The 19625-nt window shown below is 57.4% G+C and overlaps 1 protein-coding gene across 3 annotated transcripts in view; it reads right to left on the bottom strand.

Annotated features, from left to right (window-relative positions):
- LRRC4B (leucine rich repeat containing 4B) overlaps window positions 1–19625 on the bottom strand; it is a 62904-nt gene that overhangs the window by 10824 nt on the left and 32455 nt on the right. For 2 of the 3 annotated variants that reach the window (XM_042919670.1, XM_042919673.1), the window contains exon 2: window positions 13031–13362. In XM_042919670.1, the coding sequence (XP_042775604.1) occupies window positions 13031–13327 (297 nt within the window). In that variant the 5' untranslated portion in view covers window positions 13328–13362. Of the gene's footprint in view, window positions 1–13030; window positions 13363–15483; window positions 15558–19625 lie in introns of those variants that run through there. The other variant, XM_042919672.1, reaches the window with a different exon arrangement.

Genomic DNA, 19625 nt, shown 5'->3' with positions numbered 1-19625 from the left:
TGCCTTCCCCCAGCAAGCCCTCTTTGTTCCCCTGCTCACTAAGGTGTCAAACACATTCTCTTATCACATTGCTTTGACACGTCCTTCTCCTCGGCTAGGCTATGAGTGTATGAGTAGAGAGTCCATCTGGATGGTTTCTGCATTCCCTGTCCCCAGTACAAGGCCTAGTTCATGGCAGACTTCAGCCAAGTGTGTTGAATGAATAGCCCAGAACGGACAAGGCTCTGGTTTGGAGAGCACCCAGTAATGCCAGTTGATGTGGGCCTACACACCTTTTGGCCTAGGTGACAATGCCACCACGTTGAAACCCTTAGTGATGGAACTTGGGAGCTGAAAGAGCACTAGCCTTCTGGTTCCAACTTACTCTTTTTTTTTTTTTTTTTTGGTAAGCATTTGCCATCTTTTTTGCTTTCATCCATTCTGACCTGATGTTTTAGGCGCGTCTTTTGGATTTTAAGTTTATTTATTTGTTTTTAGAGAGAGAGAGAACACACACAGAAGGGGCAAAAAGGGGCAAAGAGAGAGGGAGAGAGAGAGAATCACCAGCAGGCTCCACACCATCAGCATGGAGCCTGAGGTGAGGCTCGAACTCATGAACCGTTAGATCATGACTTGAGCTGAAATTGAGAGTTGGGACACTTAACCAAATGAGTCACCTCAGTGCCCCTGCATTTTGTTTTTTAGTGCAGTCTGAAAATTGCTGTCTTTTAACTGGAAGTTTAGTCCATTTACATTTATTGTAATTAATAATACATTTGGAATTATTCTTACTGTTACTTTGTACTGTTTGTCCTGATTTTTTGCAGCCTATTCTTTCTCTTTTCCTGTCATCTTTTTCATTGATTTTTTTTCTTATTCAATTTCCCCCATCTACTATTTTAGAATCTATATATTTTCCTTTTCTCTTCTTTTAGTGGTTACCCTTAAAATTTAACACGCATACCTAAAGACGAAAGTCAGCCAGTTCCTCTCTTCTCCTCCTCTCACAAACAATACAAGGCTGATCCCATCCTGACTCTGAAACAAGATGCCATCCTGGGCAGGTTCCCAATAAGGCAGAAGGGGAAAGCCGTTATTTGTTAAGTGCCTATTGTGTACCCGACCTTGTATTAAATGCTCTGAGGTGGTGATCTCATTTAGTCCTTGTAGAAATCCTGTCACATGGGTGTTATCAACCACACGTCCCTGCCTCTCTTCTTATTTGATGGTTTACCGCTGAGGAAATGGAGATTCAAAGAGGAAAACTTATCTGCCTTTGGTCTCACAGATCCAAAGTAGCAGAACCAAGATCGGATGTCTGCTTTTCCTCAATCTAAATAAATACAAAGTCTCCATCCGTCTGCGGATCCTAAGCCAAGAGGGTTGGACTCTCTGTTGGTTTCAATGCAGTTTGAGCCATGGGGCCTGTTCATTATTCAGCCATTACCCTCGTGTTGATTTGCTCATTTGACAGATATTCTTGGAGTGCCTGCTATGTGTCAAGTATCTTGCTGGGCTCTGGGGATCCGGCCGTGGACAAGAAAGAAGCAGCCCTGACTTCCCACAACCTGATCTTGAGTGGGGAGGGCACTAAACATAATAATTATGCAAATGATCCTTTAAATGGCAATGGTGTAAACAGATCATGGGTGCTTCCCTGGTTGTAGGGGGAGAGGCAGGTGTGGGCCGTTGTACAGCACAGTTTGACCCTCACCCTCCCCCCACCCAGAGCAGATGATATTTAAACGGGGGTCACTGTTGTGACCATTGACACAAAGTAGGATGGACAAGGTGGGGACTGGTTCTTGGAGTGGGCAAATCCCCCTTCCCTCCCAGCCTAACATTTGGCCTGGAAGGACACTGATGTCCTCTTATGTTGCAGAGGAGGTAGTCCTGGGGTCTTGCCTCTGACAGCAACCTCATAGCCAAGTACCCTTGTCCCCTCGCTTCTTCAGCCCATGGTTGCTGAGCCCTCTTCCCCCTAGGCCCGGCTCTGTGCTCACCGTCAAGGGTACAGACACCAGTCGGACAAGGGAACATGGCCCCATCGATGACCACTCCCAACCCCAAGGTGGAGGGGGGGTCTCTCCTTCATCCTGGAGCTTGGTCTATTACTTAGGGGACTTGCCACTTCAGCTACAGTTGGTAAACATTACTAACACTGAAAAAAAATCCCACTGAGTTCTGTTGGGGTTTTTAAGAAAATAAACTGTCAAGAATTCCTTTATTAACAATTTAACTGTGGTGGGAGATGATTAAGTGAATTGTTCATCTAAACACTATTAAGATAAATTGTTCTTATACGTTTTGAACGTACTGAACCGACAACGAAGCTTAGCAGCTCGGTCTTTTCTTGTGTGTATTAGTGTTTTGCATTCACGGTTTTAAAAACATTGTTATTTTTCTGTACTAAGTGCTTTTATGACGACTTCTCATAGTTCCTCCTTCCCTGAGATAAGGGCCTTGTGCCTCCTTTTCCGTGGGGATTTCCCTGACCTCCGGGACCCGCCAGGAGCCTGGCAGGCTTGGGTCTAGACTCAGCTTCCCCAGGCCTCAGCGTTCTCTTCTGTAGCACAGGTGCAGGGGCCGTGAGGACTGAGAACCAGCCCGTATCACCGCAACACAGCTCAGCCCAGGGGCAGGGTGGCCACTTAGGACGCAGCATCTCCTCCTTCAGTGAAATCCATAAATGTCACTTCTGTCACTAATATTACCTTGCCCAACAAGAGGTTCTAAACTTGTCCCTGTTCGAAGGTTCCAGGCCATGCTGGCACTGACTTCTACTGGCAGGAGCCCAGAGGCTCCGGGCCCCACCTTCCAGGAGCCATATTGGGTGAGGGCAGCTGGGACCAATGTGTCAGCCTCCACAGCACCCCTGCTCCCACACCCACAGGCCGACCCTCAAGGGCGGTGGGTGGGGAAGGGCTCTGGCCAGAGCTCAGTGGCCCCCGCTATCTATCTCAGGGGAGAGAGCTCAAACCCCAGGGCTCCTCAGCACCCCAGACCACTACTGTGCTCAGACAGACTTGTCTCGTCCCTGCCCCAACCCGGCCGGCTGCTCTCGCTCTTGCTCGTGGGCCCTGTAGCCTGGTGGTTCAAGCGGTGGGGTCAGACAGCTGGAGTCCTGATTCGGGCTGCCTCTCTACCACTTCTGGGACTTGGGTGAATTTTTTTTATTATTATTTTTAAATGTTTGTTAATTTTTTTTTTTTTTTTTTTTTTTGAGAGAGAGAACCCCTCTGCACTGTTAGCACAGAGCCTGGCACAGGGCTCGAACTCACGAACCCTGAGATCATGACCTGAGTCGAAGTTGGACGCTCAATTGACTGAGCCCCCCCGAGGTGCCCCTTGGGTGCATTTTAGACCTCTTGGGGCCTGCTTCTCCATCTGTGCGATGGGGATTATAAAATCTACTTCTTAGGATTGGTGAGGGAATTAAATGTCTTTCCACACATGAGGGGCTTAGTGCCTTCGAGGTTAAGTGCACCATCTATGAACCTGTCACTTTCCTCCTCCTCTACACCTGAGCTCATGCTGTCCTGGAACGCCATCCCAGCCTCTGCACCTGCTCGGGGCCCAAGTCACTCAAGGCTCCCTAAAAACAGAAAAAAAAAGCCTTTCTCCTTGCTAAGGCTTCCTGACCATCCCTGCCCCGTGAGAAGTCTTTCTCCCAGACGCCAGCTCCTCTCATCCATGTATGTGACTGTCCATCTACACTCACCGGGCCATTGCCCGCCCTCCGGTCCTCCCCCTCATCTCCTTCCATTCATCCACCGGGGAGTTGCCTTCTCGGGCCTCCTGGGCCAAGCCCTGCCCTGTTTGCTGAGTCTGGCCTGCTCCTCACCTCTGTACCCCTGCCCCCACCCCAGACAGGCGTCTGAACCTGTGCAGATAATGCCCTGGGAAGCAGGGGGGGGACGGGGTGGGTACGATCTGTATCAGGTGCTAAGTGCACCCCAGCTTTGCCTAAGGCGGTGGGTGGGTGGGGTTAGGTGAAGGCTCAGGCGGGGTCAAAGACCTCCTTCCCAGTGAGGTTCCCTGGCCCCCTGCCCCCCATCCGGCTTCCACCTCCATCTTGTGAGCTCACGGGTCCTGCCTTCCGTGTGCTTCCCTCTCTGCATCCAGCTGTGCAAAGGTCCTGCAGCAGAGCCTGACACATAGTAGTTGTTCAATAGGGAACTGGGGCATGAGCTGGGTGCTGCGGACTGACAGACCGGGGCCAATCAGACGCAGAAGGGACAGGCGTTCGGGGAGCAGCTTGCAGCCTGCTTCCACGTGGGGAGGAGAGCGCGTGCCCGGTGTTGTAAGGATTAAATTCTCAGTGTCTGGGGTCCACGAGGAAGTGTGCCTGGTTCCAGGCAAGTGCGGAATGTGACTCTGGCCCTTCAGAGGTGAGGTGTGTTTTCGGAAGGGCTGGAAGGGCAGGGCTGGGGCGGTGTCTGGGTCCAGCAGAGGGCACCCCTGAGTGTGGTGTGGCTGGGACAGGGACAGGCTGGCTGGCGAAGGGTCCTTGCAGCAAGGGGAGCACTGTCCGTCTTAAGGTCAAGGGATGGCATGGCGACTCTCACTGGGGCGGCGGGTGTGGGGGGGGCGGCAGTGCACGGGAGGCTAGGAGGAAGCTGGGGCAGGTGTCCTGATGAGCAAGGACAAGGCCAGAGCAGGAGCTGGCTTTGTGGACCGCATCAGGACTGACTTAGCTTTGAGCCTGAGGCGCCAGGACTACACAGAGCGCAGCCAGCTACGAATTAGGAAACATCAGGAAATTAGTGTTGGAAAAATCAAATTCTATAGCCAGTCGGCCTGGGCTAAGTCCCAACTCTACCCCCCAACTGCGGCTTTTTGCACAAGGGTCTCACTGCCTGCACCACAGTCTTGCTGGTCCGTGAAATGGGGAGAACAGGACTTACAGGGTAGTTGTGGACAGAGCTCGGAGCATTGCTGGGAGGCTGCACACACACCCCTACTCCCACCCTCCCAAGCGGGAGGTGGGCTCAGAGAGGCAACCTGAGTAATAGAGGGGGAGATGTGGGTCTCCTGTCTCTCAGGCCTCAGTCTACTCAACTGAAAAATGGGGATCCCCACCTGTCCCTCTCCTGGGGCTCTCATGAGACTCCGAGGCCACAAGACTCTGCAAGATGGCGAGACGCCCTCTGATTGGTTCATGTAACGGTTGCATTTTGGGCCAGTGGTGCCGTGAACAAGTGTGCACAAGTACGATCAATGAATTTGGGGTGCCGCGGGGACTGGGGGGCCTTGACCTGACTGGGGGCTCGGGGAAGGCGCCTCTGGGGTTGAGTCAAGAAAGACGAGGCCGACCGTGACAAAGATCTCACTGTCAATCCTTGCTAGAGCTGCTCAGCTCCTGGCCCCTCACCAGGGTCCTCTCCCACCCTAAGTCCGCATGCGAATGCACTGCCCCCACGTGACGCCGTGTCCCCAGGGCATCCGGGAGCACCTAGAATGCAGTGGCGTTCAATACCTGCTTGTCCAAAGAATGAAAGCATTGAATTTCTCAGCGGCTCTATGACGGAAGGGCTGTTGTTACCCCGTTTCACAGATGACAAAACTGAGGCCCAGACAGGTTTGACAATGTGCCCGAGGAAGAGTTGTGAGTGAAGCCTCAACTGTCTCCACAACTGTTAAGCGCTGGTGCTAAGTAGATGTAGAGGAGAGTGGAAGAACATTCCAGAAAGAGGGAACGTCCAGTGTGAAGGGGCCCAGGGATGCAGGAGGCCGGAGGCAGGGGCCATGTCCTGAAGGGCGCTATCTCAGTCAGAGAAGGTAACAGGTGGAGCACCTGGGGGCCTGAGCTCGATGGCGTCGGACTCCGCCACTTGTGACATGTGGCTCGTGCTGTCCTTCCTGGAGCCGGCTCGCTGACAGTCCCATTCCTGCTCCGGCCTGGAGCGCACAGGCCACTCTCCACGGCATGAATGGGGAGGAGGGACTCCACTACACCCTCCCCGGCTCGAAAAGATTCTATGTCGAAGGTCAGGTGGAGTAGGGACCGCCCCCAAATTGGAAACGGTCCGAATGCCCATCCAGAGGAAATGGATCAAGAGATCGCGGTAACTTCATCGGACAGAATATTACCCAACAATAAAGAAGGAAAAGGAGGGAGCGCCGGGCTACAGGAGAACGACGAGGAGACCAGGCGGCCGAGAGGCACAAACAGCAGCTGGGGGGGCAGCCGTGTAGATGGTGTAGATGGTGTAGATGCACTATTCTGGCTGTTAGAAGTCAGGGGAGGGGCTGTCCCATTTTCCATCTGTCAAATGGGACAAACAATCCTGTCCTTGTGAGAACGAAGAGGCCTGGGGAAGGGAGAGCACTCCCAGTCCCCCGGCTCAGGGTAAACGCTCCGCAGATTTGGGTTTCTGCTCCCTTTTCCAGGGACAGGTGAGCGAATCCCACCACAGACTGTTGCCTTCAGCTTGTATACCATTTTGTACATATTATATATTTAAGTAGAATTTTTCTTGATAACAAAAAGCACTAGGTGCCCTCACTGAAGAAAATTTAGCAACTGAAGAAAGCGAACAGAAGAAATGCAATTATCCTCCATAATGCTAGTGTGATGGGAAAGGCGGGGCCAACGTTTCTGGGTGGTCCCTGCATTTTGTGTTTGCTTTCAGGACAGTTTTATTATTTTATTATTATGTTTAAAGTTTACTTATTTATTTTTGAGAAAGAGAGAGAGAGCACAGCAGGAGAGGGGCAGAGAGGGAGACACAGAATCTAAAGCTGGCTCCAGCCTCTGAGTTGTCAGCGCAGAATGCTGATGCGGGCCTTGAACTCACAAACCCTCGAGATCATGACCTGAGCTGAAGTCGGAAGCTCAATCGACTGAGCCACCCAGACCCCCCCTCCTTTCAGGGCAGTTTTAAAACAAACTGGACGTCCTGCTTGCATCCTTTGAAAGCTCAGTGTTACATTCTAAGCACTTCCCTGTGTCCTTTGATATTCTTCGAAACTCTGTTTTAAATATTCAAGTAACACTCTGTTGTAAGAATGCGCCCCAATTCACTTGACCAATGCCCTGATTACCAAGAACTGAGGCGGCTTCTGTTCTACACTTTGGCCCCCTTGGGCCATCCTTCAACCTCTCTCTGAAGCACCTCTGAGCACTTCTTTCCGGTGGGTAGATGGGTTTCTTAGGCCAGAAGCACACGTCCTTGCAGAGCACCTTCACACACTGCCCACACGACCTCCCGGTGGACCCCGAGGGACCCTGGTTAAGCCCACGCGTGAAGTCGGATCCAGAGAGTTCCCCAAAGATGTTACCACGAGGCTCCCAAAGGGGTCCTGAGGGGGATTTTGTGGTGGAGGCAGCTCCAAGCCTCCTGGGTGTCTGTCCTGATTCAGAGGTGGGGGGGGCAGGAGGTGGGGGGGCACCCACCAAGGAGAATTCTGCAGTGGGTGGACACGCGCGCGCACACACCCTGATGTGGATGGCTCTTAAAACACCCCGGGCTGAGTGAAAACAGTAAGACAAAGAAAGCCATCTATAATGCAGCTTCATCTACATAAATTAAAAATACATGCACACAATAAGCATTTTGCAAGAACACACACAAGCAGAAAGATCCACAGTAAACACATTAGGATGACTGGCTCTGGGGAGGAGGGGAACAGAGCCAGCCGAGGAGAGGAGGAGTAGGCCCGGCCCAGGTGGGAGCTGTGTGGGGTCCCTGGGGCATGTGGCCTCAGGGCTGTCAGGGCTGGGAGGTCAGGGGGAAGGGGCGTCTCTAGGCCTCTGCCTAGAAGGTGACTCCACAGGCTCGGGCTTTCGCGCCCCTGTCCAGTCTCAGAAACGATTTGGGGGCCCATGGAAGGCTGCTGATATTTAAAAATTATTTTGCTTGCAAAGGCCATTAAAACAACCATTTCCACCACCTGCTGGCCCTGTCGTGTCCCAGGAGGGCATTTGAACCCTCTCCAGAGATGGACACCACTGTTCTAGACGGAAGCTTTTGCTCGGGAGCCAGCCGACCTTCCATTCATAGACAACTATCTGCTATGCACCTGCTGTGTACCAGGCTCTGTTCTCGGTGCTGGGGGTCCAGCAGGGAGCAGGGTGAAGACCCCCTTCAGGGAGTCATCGTCTGTGCAGAGCCAGATGACAAGCAAGTGACCACGGACAGGACAGGGAGGCTCTCAAATCCCCGGAACTCAGGCCATTTCTACGGCGCTTTGGTGTCAGGCTGCGTGTGTGTGTGTGTGTGTGTGTGCGCGCGCACGCACAGTCCCCTGCATGTTTGGGGAAGTACCAGCCACCACGAGCAGGACACATAGGGCTTGCAGGGCAGTGCCTCTATGATCGTCCCTCTGACTCCGAGATTCTACTTCTAGGAATTTCTCCCAAGGGCAGAATCCGGAAAGTTCCCAAGACTGAGCACGGAGGTTGTTGACCACAGCGCTGTCTGTATCAGTGAAAACACTGGAGAGAAGAACGGACTAGTTAAGTAACGGGATGGCCAGAATCCTACACAGTGATTAAAACTGATATTTTGGACGAGCATTAGTGTCAGGGAGAAAGGTGTTCATGCTACGCTCTCAGGTGTCGAAAGTCAGCTACAAACTGATATCAAATGGTGTGATTTCATTTTTTTTCTCAAAAAAGTAAAAAAAAAAAAAAAAAAAAGAAATCCCTTTACCAACCCCCCCTACCAGGGCACTGGCCAGAAAGACACTAAATGCTAATGGGAGTTACCTGTGAGTGTCGAATTACGCTTGGCTTTTGTCCCTGTGTTTTTACTTAGGTATATATTCTAGGTTTTCTAAATTAATTTGCATTCATTCTGTAATAAATAATTTAAAAGTCAATTTGTATAGGCTCAAAAAAGAGCCAGGAAGCCTTTAAAAACAAAATGTAAACAGTAGTTATTTATATCTAGGTGGTGGGACTAGGGGTAATTTTTTTTCTTTTTCTTTTTCTTTTTAACTGGATAATGAAAAAGTTACTTTCTCGGGGTGCCTGGATGGCTCAGTCGGTTAAGCATCTGACTCTTGATATCGGCTCAGGTCATAATCTCATGGTTTGTGGGATCGAGCCCCACGTCGGGCTCTGTGCTAGCAGAGCTGGGGGTTCTCTGTCTCCCTCTCTCCTTCTCGTGTGTGCGCGCTCTCTCAAAATAAATAAATAAACTTTTTTTTTTTTTTCCTACAGTTACATTCCCAAGCTCCTCCACTGGCTCCCTCGGCAGCCCCACTCCTGCCACCTGCAAGGTGCCCACGAAGGGAGGCCAGTCTGACTGAACGTTCACAAGCACCTGCTCTCGTGGACAGCACTCTTTCCACCCTGGGGGAACATGCAGTTTGCGGGGGGACAGAAGCCTCTGGGGTGGGGGTGCCAGAACCCCCAGGGATGAAACATGCCCACTTTTGTGTGTGTTTAGCACTGTGCACGCCGCGTGGCTGCAGCAGACCCGTGCGTGACTTATAAAGAAGTTCACTCACGTCCATGGGGCTCAAGTGCACACCCGGACAGAGATGTGGGTCAAACGTCTGGAGGCCAGTGGCCCCACGAGATGGGGTGACAGACGCGCCAGCAAACAGGCCCAGGCAAAGGGGCCAGCTCAACCCCAAAAGAAAACCATCCTCTCTTGCCTCTTCCCACACCCGCTCTGCTGGAACGTCCTGGTGTCTCCACCTTCAAAACACGCCCAGAACCGGCCGACTTCTCACCACCTCCACCGCAAGCAGCCTGGTCCCAGCCGAGCCCCCGGCATTTCTCACCAGAACTCTGCACCAGCAAGGAGACAGCAGATCCGGGATTCAAACCCAGCCCCCCTGGCGCAGGATCCACGTGCCGTATGGGCCTCCCTGCACCTCAGCCGGGGAGACCCAAGTCAGCAGCCCGTCTGCCCTCTGCTCAGAGCTTCCCCCGGCTCCTGGCTCATTCTGAGAAGAGCCCACGTCCTCACCATGAGGCCAAGAGGCCCTGCGGCCCTGCGGGATCGGCCCTCACCTCCCACCCTCTCTCCTGGCTCACTGTGCTCCGGTCACACCTGCTTGTTGCTGTTCCTCCCACACACCAGGCAGGATCCTACCCCAGGGCCTTTGCATTTGCTGTCCTCTGCCTGGAATGCCCTTCCATGAGATTCCACCTTCACGTCCTCCAAACGTTTGCTCAGATGTCACCTTCTCCACTAGGCCACCTGGACCTCCTGTCTTTAAAGCTGCAGCCAGTCACCCCTCCTCCTCCTGCACCCACCGTCCCCAGCCCCCATCTATTTCCTTTTCCCACAGCCCTCAGCATGTTTAACACATGCCATTTACTTATCATGCCGAAGTCTAGAATGCGGGCTGGGGTAGGTAGGACAGGTTGTCTGTTTCGCTCACTGATGTATCTGGAGTGACTGGACCACGCCTCCCACGCAGAAGACAACCAAGAGATATTTAGCAAACACAAGCGTCCTGGGTAAGGGCAGGGATGTCTGGAGGTGGGGGCGGGGGGAGTCCACGGGCCCAGACTGGAAGGCGGCGAAGGAAGGCTAGGCTGGGGGACCCAGGGGCCACAGAGAGGCATATTTGGACGGAGGGGTGAAATGGGAGGGCAACTGGCGGCAATCGTAGGGGCCGGCAGGCCAGGCCCAGCTGTGTGGGACTCGGCTGTCACAATATAGAGGCTGGATTTCACTCCTGAGGCCAGGAGGCTTCAGTGGGTTTCAGGCAGAGGCCAGCACCCCTTGGGGGCCACTGGGAGGAGGGACTGGGCCTGAGAGTAGGGGCTGGCGGTGCCAGGGGAGCACTGCTCGGGCCGTTGTGCGCCTGCGGGCAGCCACAAGTCTGTGGGCGGAGCCCCGTGCCGGCAAACGCACTGCTCCCCAAAGAGAAAATGGCCCAGTTCTACTGCAGGGTCACTGCCGCGGCCTGGGGCTGCTGGTGGGGCGCACTCAGCGGCCCCTCATCGCACGTACTTCCTGATGCGCTAACGTCTCCCCTCCGACTTCCATTCCCCAGAATGCAGTTGTCCCAGCCCAACTCGCCATCCCGTTCGTTTTACAGTCTCTTCCCTTATACGTACACAAGGGGAGGGCCCTGCCCTTCCGTCAGTGTCAGTACCTAAATCAGGGCTTGGCTCGGAGCTGGTGGCAACACGTGTGGAACGTCACGTGAGTAAAGAAAGGCCGGAACCGGGGCGGCAGAGTCCAGGGAACAAGGGCGAGAAGGAAGTGAGGGTGTCGGCCCCCTGACAGGAGTCAGGGGCAGGTCAGCAGGGACTCCAGCCTGAGGATGCAGGTTAGACTCCCAGCGCACTCTACAGAAGGCACCCTGTTGAGGAGGTGGGGCCGAGCTGGAGGACACGATCCTGACCCCAACACTGGCTTCACTGGTCCTTGCCGTGCGGCCACCAGGATAGCCTTCTCGACTTGGGCAGTAGTGCCCTTGGTGCTGCGCCCCTGAAAGATCCCCTCTGTCTTCTGCAGAGGGGAGCCCTGTCCCCAGGCTCTCCGGGACAGTGAGATGGGTGCCACTGACCCCTTCCCCTCCTAGGGACAGATAGGGAAGTGCCATGGCGGAGGGGAACCTTAGCTTCCAGGGGCCTGGGACGTCACACGCGAGCCGTCTTCTCTCCTAGCTTTATGGGCTGGGGTCGGGGAAGGCTTGCGTGGTGTGCGGTACCGACCCTGTGCCTTTAAAATGGTGGTTCTCGAGGGGCGCCTGGGTGGCGCAGTCGGTTAAGCCTCCGACTTCAGCCAGGTCACGATCTCGCGGTCCGTGAGTTCGAGCCCCGCGTCGGGCTCTGAGCCGATGGCTCGGAGCCTGGAGCCTGTTTCCGATTCTGTGTCTCCCTCTCTCTCTGCCCCTCCCCCGTTCATGCTCTGTCTCTCTCTGTCCCAAAAATAAATAAAAAAAACGTTGAAAAAAAAAAATTAAAAAAAAAAAAATAAAATGGTGGTTCTCGGGGCGGCTGGGTGGCTCAGTAGGTTAAGCGCCCGACTTCGGCTCAGGTCATGATCTCAAGGTTGGTGGGTTCGAACCCCGCGTCGGGCTCAGGGCTGACAGCTCGGAGCCTGGAGCCTGCTTCGGATTCTGCGTCTCCCTCTCTCTCTGCCCCTCCCTCACTTGAACTCTCTCTCTCAAAAGTAACATTTAAAAACTTAAAAAAAAAATAGTGGCTCTCAACTAGGGAGATCCCCCCCCCCTTCAGTATCTGGCAACATTTGGAGACATTTGGGCACCAGGGGCGAGGTGCTGCTGGCGTCTGGTGGCCAGGGTTACTGCTCAGCACCCTACAGCACATAGGAGGTCCCCACAACCAAAGACGATTGGGCCCCAAACGTCAACAGAGTAGAGAAGGAGAGACCCTGCTTTAAAAATGCACAGCTCTGCCCTCGAGGCATCATTTATACCCCATCTTAGCCACAGTCACAATTAACCGGATGGCACCTGCCCCGTCCAGGCACCAGCCACGCGCTTGGACAGGAGACGAGGCCCACGGGAGTGCTCAGGTCTCCAAATGTCACGCCACCTCCGGGAAGTGGGCACATGAGCCCCACACCGCACGGCAAAGGAGTGCTCGCCAGGTGCCAGAAGATTCTAAGTCCCTGGCAAGTCTGAAACCCATCAGCCGTCACCCAACTCCCCCGGGGCAGGAGGTCTTAGCATCCCCATTTTGCAGACGAAGAAACGGAGGCGCAGAGACCACATGAGCCCGAGGCCACGCAGCAGGTGTAGCGGCGCAGAAGGCACGGAGGCCTCGAGCAAGGGTCGCTTTGCCCACCTGTGACTCCAAGGGCAGGCCGAGGGCTTGCCTGTCCTGTGCTGGCGGAGGCAGGCAGGTGGCCGTGCCTCTGAGCCCCAACGCACTGGCACAGAGGTGTTTTCTCGTCAGAGAAAACCCGGGCAGCCTTAGCTCAAGTTAATAGGATGCAAACAGTATCTCCTAAGTGCCACAGGGACGGCCGTGAGGAGCTGGAGGGGACGCCCAGAAGGCCTTCGCCACCTCGAGGAAGAGGAACTGGCCACCACCTGTGCAGCGCCACTACCCTCCACGGCTGTGTGTCCCCCCTCCCCCACCCCACCGGATGCCGGCCCAGCTCACCTGGATGCCATTCTCCTGCAGGTTCAGGTACCGCGTGTTGACAGGGATGCTGGCGGGGACCTCGGCCAGCTCTCTCCGCGTGCAGATCACCCGGCTGGCCTGGTTGCTGCAGGAGCAGGCCGCGGGGCAGGAGGTAGCCGGCGGGGAGCCCCCTCCGGCGGCCAATGTCATGGCCACGCCGCCCCCGCCGGCCCCCAGGGGTGGGGAGAAGAGCCAGAGGAAGAGCAGGGCCCCATGGGGCCAGGACATCCTACCGGGCGGCAGTGGGGGGCACGGGGAGCTGCGGGCGCACGCCATCCTCAATGTTCATGCTCCGCGTGGGCGCCGGGGGGCTGTCGGGGTGGGGGGGAGAGAGGGAGAAGCTCAGTGAGGGACAAGGACCCCGTTGGCCCACCTGCTCCCCAACCCCCAGGCAGCTCTCAGCCACTGCTGCCACCGTCACCTCCCTGGTCTACTCAGGACCCGGAGAGCAGGGCTCCCCCCCGCCCCGTGGGGGGCCGACCCACCCCCTGAGGGAGGCAAAGAATGGCGCTAGCCCTGCCCTCCCTGCACTGTCTCACGTCCTTCCCCGACTGGAAGATTGTGCCCATTTCGCAGAACGGACAACCGAGGCAAGGGTGAGGTGGGGAGAGAACGGCTGCCCCAGGCGCTTGGCCAGTAACGGAGATGTCAGGTCCAAACCCTGGTTCTAGGCATGGTTTCAGAGATGGAGACAAAGAGGCAGAGATGGAGGGAGAGGAAGAGAGACGAGATGAAGTGCCAGAGAAAGGATGAAGTGCCGGGTCTGGAAGCCTGGGTGGTGGTCTGGAGTCTGGCTTCCGTCACAGTGGCCGTCTAGGCCCCCTTGCCTCCGGCGCGACCTCCTGTCCCCTCACCCCACTCCCTACCCAGGAGCCTTTGCAAAGAGGCCGGGTGCCCAGCACCAAACGCCCCCCACACTGGGCCCGCCGCCCCTCAGACTCCTGTCACCCCGTCAGGGGCCGGGGGTGGCCTCTCAGCAGCCAGAGAGACTTGAGTTAGACTCAGAGGAGGAACTTCAAGAAGGTAAGTGCCAGACAAGGCACCTGTTGAGGTGAAGTGTGGGCAGGAGAGGCTGGGAGCAGACTGGAGAAGGCAAGGGGGAGGAGGGGGCCGCGGGGGCCTGGTATGGCAGCACAGGCGGGAGGCCGTGGGATTGCAGGTGCCCAGGGCCAAGGCAGCGCCTGGTGGCTCCGTGCCAGCAGCTGCCGGGGATGGTGTCGGGGCGGTCGGTGGGGAGGGGGCTGGGGGCCAGAGACCCTGTGCTCGAACTCTGGGGTGGGCAACGGGCGGGGTGGGGTCAGGGCAAGACAAAGGGGGGACGGGCCAATCGTAACAACAGCGACGGTGAGAACGGCAACGATAATAACAGCTCCGGTCTTCCGGGTTAGCCCTTTCTATGCCCCAGACTCTGCGCACACAGTGTTCTCATGGAAGCCTCCCGGGAACCGTAGGAGGAAGCCGTTAGGACGCCCAATCTGCAGATGAGGACACTGAGGCGCTGGAAGGGGGACGGCTCGTCCCGGCGTGGAGCCGGCCAGCGAGTGGCAGAGGGGGCTGGTGGCCCTGGCTTTCCCTTCCCTTCCAGGCAGTGTCTGGAGCACATGCACGTGCACCCACATCAGCAGGCCGCCCCGAGTCCCCCGGCTAGCGGGGGGGGGGGGGGGGGGGGGGGGGGGGGGGGGAGACGGAAGTGGTCTGCACAAACATGCCCACCAGCAGCAGAGACCCGGGCACACCGCAGACAGCCGACTCTCAGACCCACGGACACGGGGCCACCAGCCCCAACCCCGCACGCGCGTGCGCACACACACACGCGCGCGCACACACACACACACACACACACACACACATTCGCTTCCTCCTTCTGCAGTTTCCAAGATCATTTTAACTCCGATAAAAATGCATGTGCGTAGTCTGTGCGCCTGGATGCATGTGTGAGAGCCAGAGCTAGACGGAGAGACGCAGAGACAGAGACGAGAAAGCCTGAGAGACAGAGACGAGGAGGGGTCGGTTCTGTGTCTGAATCCTGGACTCATTTTTCCACCTGGTGGGCTGGGGGCTGTGTGCGCCTCTATCTGTGAGTCATGTGAGCGCAGCGGGGTCTCCCCTTCCCGAGTGTGACAGGGGGGTCTCCGCTGGCCCTAGTCCTGCACCCCCATCCCCTTTCCCACCTCCTAAGACTGGCGACGACTCAGCCCACACCCTCGAAGCCAGGGCAGAAATTGCGGCTGCAGCACTCGCCCCAGGTCCAGGCCTGCAGCCGCGCGTCTCTACCGCATCTGTCCCCATCTCTCCTGCAGCCGCCCGCATCCCTCCCCCCCCTCCCATCACAGCTTCTGCGGTGGCGGCTGGGCCTCCCGCCCCTTCCCTCCTTCGCCCTCAGCCATCTCTGTCCTTGTCCCCCCCACCCAACCACAGTGAGGGACACTCACCCCGGTGGCTCCGCTTCCGCTGGGCCTCTCCCTGGGCCCCAGGCCCCCCCCTCCACATGCCTCCAGCCGGCGGGGGGGCTCTGCCTCCCCGGTTCTCCAGGGCTTCCTTCGAGGTCGGGCTGGGGGGGGGGGCGCAGGGGCTTCTTGGGTCTCCCCGCGCCCCCCCCTCCTCGCCGGTCGCCCTTCCCGCCCCGGGGAGGCCCGTCCAGGCCACTGCAGCGGTCTCCTCCCCCTCCTCCCTGCTGGCCTCCTCTTGCTTCCTACCCCCACCCCCACCGCTACCTCCCTCCGCTCTCCCCCCCCCCACCGCCGGCTGCTCTGCTCTCCCCCCACCGACCCCGGCCCCCTTCTCCTCTCTCCCGGCCCCCTGGCCTTGTCCCTCCTCAGCCCCAGCCCCCTCTTCGGGGCTCCCCCTCACTGTCTCGCCTCCCTCGGGACGACCAGGCCCCCTCTCTCCTTCTCCTCCATGTCCTCCTCACTCTCGCTCTGTCCCCATCACCCTCTCCGTAGGTTGGGGAGCCCGTCTGGGTCAGATTCTCTGTCTGTCTGTCCGTCTGTCTCGGTCTCTCTCGGCCAGGCTCTGTCTGTCTCTCTCTTTCTCCGCGATTACAATTTCTAGTCACACGGCAGTGCAGAGCCAAGCTGTGCCTCAGCTCCCTCCCTCCCCACCCCCCTCCCTCCTTCTTTCTCTCCTTCCGAACCGGGAGGGCGCCTCTCCTCCCTCCTCCTCGGCCCCCCTTCCCTGCACCGAGAGGCCTCCCCCTCCCCCGCTAATCAAAGGCTCCGTTATCTAATTAACCCATTGGTTCTGGGCGGCAGGGGAAGGTCGGGGGGAAGCGGGGGGAGGAAGGTTGACGGCCGGCTGCCCTGGGAAGGGGGGGGGGCGTGTGGGCTGTGCCAAGCCCGGCCTCGTGGCACAGACTGGCTGCAAAACCAGGCTGGGCCACGGCTGACCCCACCCCCCCCCCCACCGCTGACCACAGCCACCCCTCCTGCACCTGTCCCCAGGCCCAAGGACAGACAGCCTAGCACAGTCTCCCCTCAGGAGCTAGTACCTCCAGGCCCCCCCGGGGGAGCTCCCCGAGCCCCTCACCACGCCGCGTGGCCATTTACTCCTACCCCCACCACTGACACACCAGCGATCCTGGGCCAACATCCTCGTCACCCAGTCCTGCAGCCAAGGGCCGGCCCCCATTCGTGCCACAAAGAAACCCGGCCCCAGATGCAGCTCTCTCCCCCCGGACCTCAGCCAGGGCCCGCTAGCCGCCTCCCCATACGCTTCTGCAAAATGGGCAGGGAAGCCGCTCGCGTTTCTTCCATTCGCCCAGCCAGCCAGCCAGCCGGCAGATATTTTCTGAGTCCCTACTGTGTGCAAGCACTGGTGTCGGTGCCGCCAAAGGCCACCTCCATACTCAAAGCCCAGGGCACCCGCAGGGCACACAAGGTAAGTGGCAGCATTAGGGCACATGAAGCAAGGGGGACTGTTTCCCTTGCTGTGTGACCTCAGGCCAGTGACTTCGTGGTTCTGAGCTGCAGGAAATGCTGGGAGATGGGGCGGGGGGTGGGGGGGGGGTAACAAGAGTATCAGCCTCCTAGGGCTGTTGGGGGCTGGCTAGCTAGATCCTCAGTGAAAACGCTCTACCTGTGCCCCACATGCAGATCTGACCCCCTTTCCTCCTCGCCCCCAAGCCATCTCCCCTGAGATCAGAGTCCTTCTTCACTGGTGCCCCGCTTCTGTCCCGCCCTCCCTCCCAGTCTGTTCCCACAGGCAGCCAGAGGGGTCCTGTCAACATCCAACCTGCCCTCCAGACCCTGCCCTCCTCTGTTCCACAGCCCCTCACCCCCTCACTCAGGTGGTCTCACTAGGTGCAAGGGCAGGGGACATCACCTGGGTTCCCAGGCCCCCTCTCCTCAGGCTGGGCCACTTCTCTGGCTTCAGCTCTGGTCTCCTCCCCTGCTCACTCGCTGACTTCAGGCCACACCAGCCTCCTCAGTTTCTGGAACAGGCTGCATACATTTCTGCCTCAGGGCCTTTGCTCTTGCTCTTCCCTGTCTGGATCCCAGAGGCCCTCCCCCCCCCCCCCCCCCCCCCCCCCCCCCCGCCACCGCCCCGCCTCCCAGATTGGGCCTGCCTCCTCTCAGGTCTTTGCTCAGGTGTTACCTTCTCCGGGGAGACCATCCTGACGACCTCAAATCACAGCACCCTAGCCGTCTCCAGAACCTTCACTCTTGTACTTTTCTATATGACATTCGTCACCATCTAGCCTCTTACAAACCCACACACTTGAGTGTAAGCTCCCCAAGGGCAGGCACTCCATCTGTTGTGGGCAGTTTGGTTCCCAGTATTTATGACGGTGCCTGGCACACGTTAGGTGCTCAGTAAACTGAGTGAGGAATGAATGAGCGAGTTATCATGGCTGTGAGTCTATACTCCTCACGGACTGAACACTTTGCCTCGTTACAGTTGCACGGAGACCCACCCGCACCCAGCCCAGGACACACTCTTAACAGCTGCAACCTCTCAAGCTCACACCTCAGGCGGCCCAGAGCCTGAGGTCCCCGCCCATCCCAGGAGGCCCGCCCAGCAGAGGCAGCACATCCCTATGCAAACACAACTGCCTTCAGTTTGACGCCCGCGCCGCACCAAGGCGCAACCTGGATGGAGAGGTCCCAGGTACCACACTCTAGAGTCCCAAACAGCAGGCCCCCAGGGCAGCTCCTGCACCCCACTAACCGTCATGCTGTGAGGACAACCCTTCCCCTGCTGAGCACGTTCCCAAAGCCCTGGGGCACACGTCTGAGCGGTCCCGACACCACTGACGATGTCGATGCCTGTCAGGTACCTGGCATTTCCTGGGGCACCGTTCTGGGCTCTGTACTTGGCAATAACCGCAGTTCTCCCCTGGGCCCTCGGAGAGGCGCTGCTACTACCCCCATTTCACAGATAGGAAAGCCGAGGCACCGAAAGACAAAGGCACTTGCCCCAGGCCATGCAAGGCTACGAAATGGTCCCTCCCTGGTCAGCCTCACCAGAGCCAACAGGTCCCAGAGACCCCAAAGCTTGTCAGGACAGCAACCTCAGTCCCACGGAAGTCTCTCAGGGTGGGGGGACATGTTAAACAATAGTCAGCATCCTGCAAAGCCTGTCTCATCCCCACTGCATAGGATGAGACAAACCTCCCCTGGTCCACACCCTGCTGCCAGGGGTCACATGACCTGCTGTCAGCGATCGCCTTGCTCCCCACAGTGCAATCCTAATAGCGATGGGAAGCGTTTCCTGGGCACCCACAACGTGCCTGGTGCTGGCCTAAGCACTGCCCGCGCCTGCAGCCACTGGCTTCTCCCCGTGGCCTGTTCTGGTGTCCATTTCACAGTTGGAGCAACAGATCGGGAGGGCTGAAGACACTGGCCGATGGCCGGTCACACAGCTTGTCCGTGGGACAGCGGGCATTGGAAGCCAAGGCCCAGAACCTGGCCAGGTCATCACGTGCCCTGGGGGGAGGCCTCTTGCCTGTTCTCCACCCCTACCTGGTCGAAGGAATGAAACAGCCAGAGAGGCAAGAGGCCCCAAAGAGAGAAGAGGGGCGCAAGGCAGAGAGGGGCAGAGACATGGGAAGACAGAGGAACAAAGACAGGGGCTAGAGACCAAAACACGACCGTGCACGAGGGGCCAGGGAGAGTGAGAGACTACAAGAAGGGCAGGAGAGCAGAGGAAGCCCGAGAGGGACGTGCGGGCCAGGGGAAGCATCGCCATCCTCCCCAGACCAAGCTCTGAGAGATCTCGGGCACCGTGCCTGAGAGGATTCGGGCAGACGGCAGGTCGGAAACTCGGGGGCCCAGGGGAGGTGGGGCGAGGAGAGAAGGGAGGCAGGGAACGTTCCTGTCGGGCATACTCATTTTTCTGGGGGGAGTTCAGAAGGTGAGAGAAAAGATAGGAAATTGACTGCCATCGCAGCAAGAGGGATGGAGGTTAGATCTAAAGAAGAACTTCCCGACTGTGAGGGACTGGGGCGGAAGTGGAACCTGGAGCCAGGAGGGTGGAGAGACATCAAAGCCAGAGAGAGCTGAACACTTCTCTCGCTGGATGCCTGTCATATGCGCAAGGCTGGGAGCTGTTAAGTTGGTGGGGGGGAGGGTATGGG

Source organism: Panthera leo, chromosome E2 (assembly GCF_018350215.1).
Source record: "Panthera leo isolate Ple1 chromosome E2, P.leo_Ple1_pat1.1, whole genome shotgun sequence".
NCBI lineage: Eukaryota > Metazoa > Chordata > Mammalia > Carnivora > Felidae > Panthera > Panthera leo.
The sequence above is the reverse complement of the archived record's forward strand: the minus strand, read 5'-3'. Positions and strand labels throughout refer to the sequence as shown.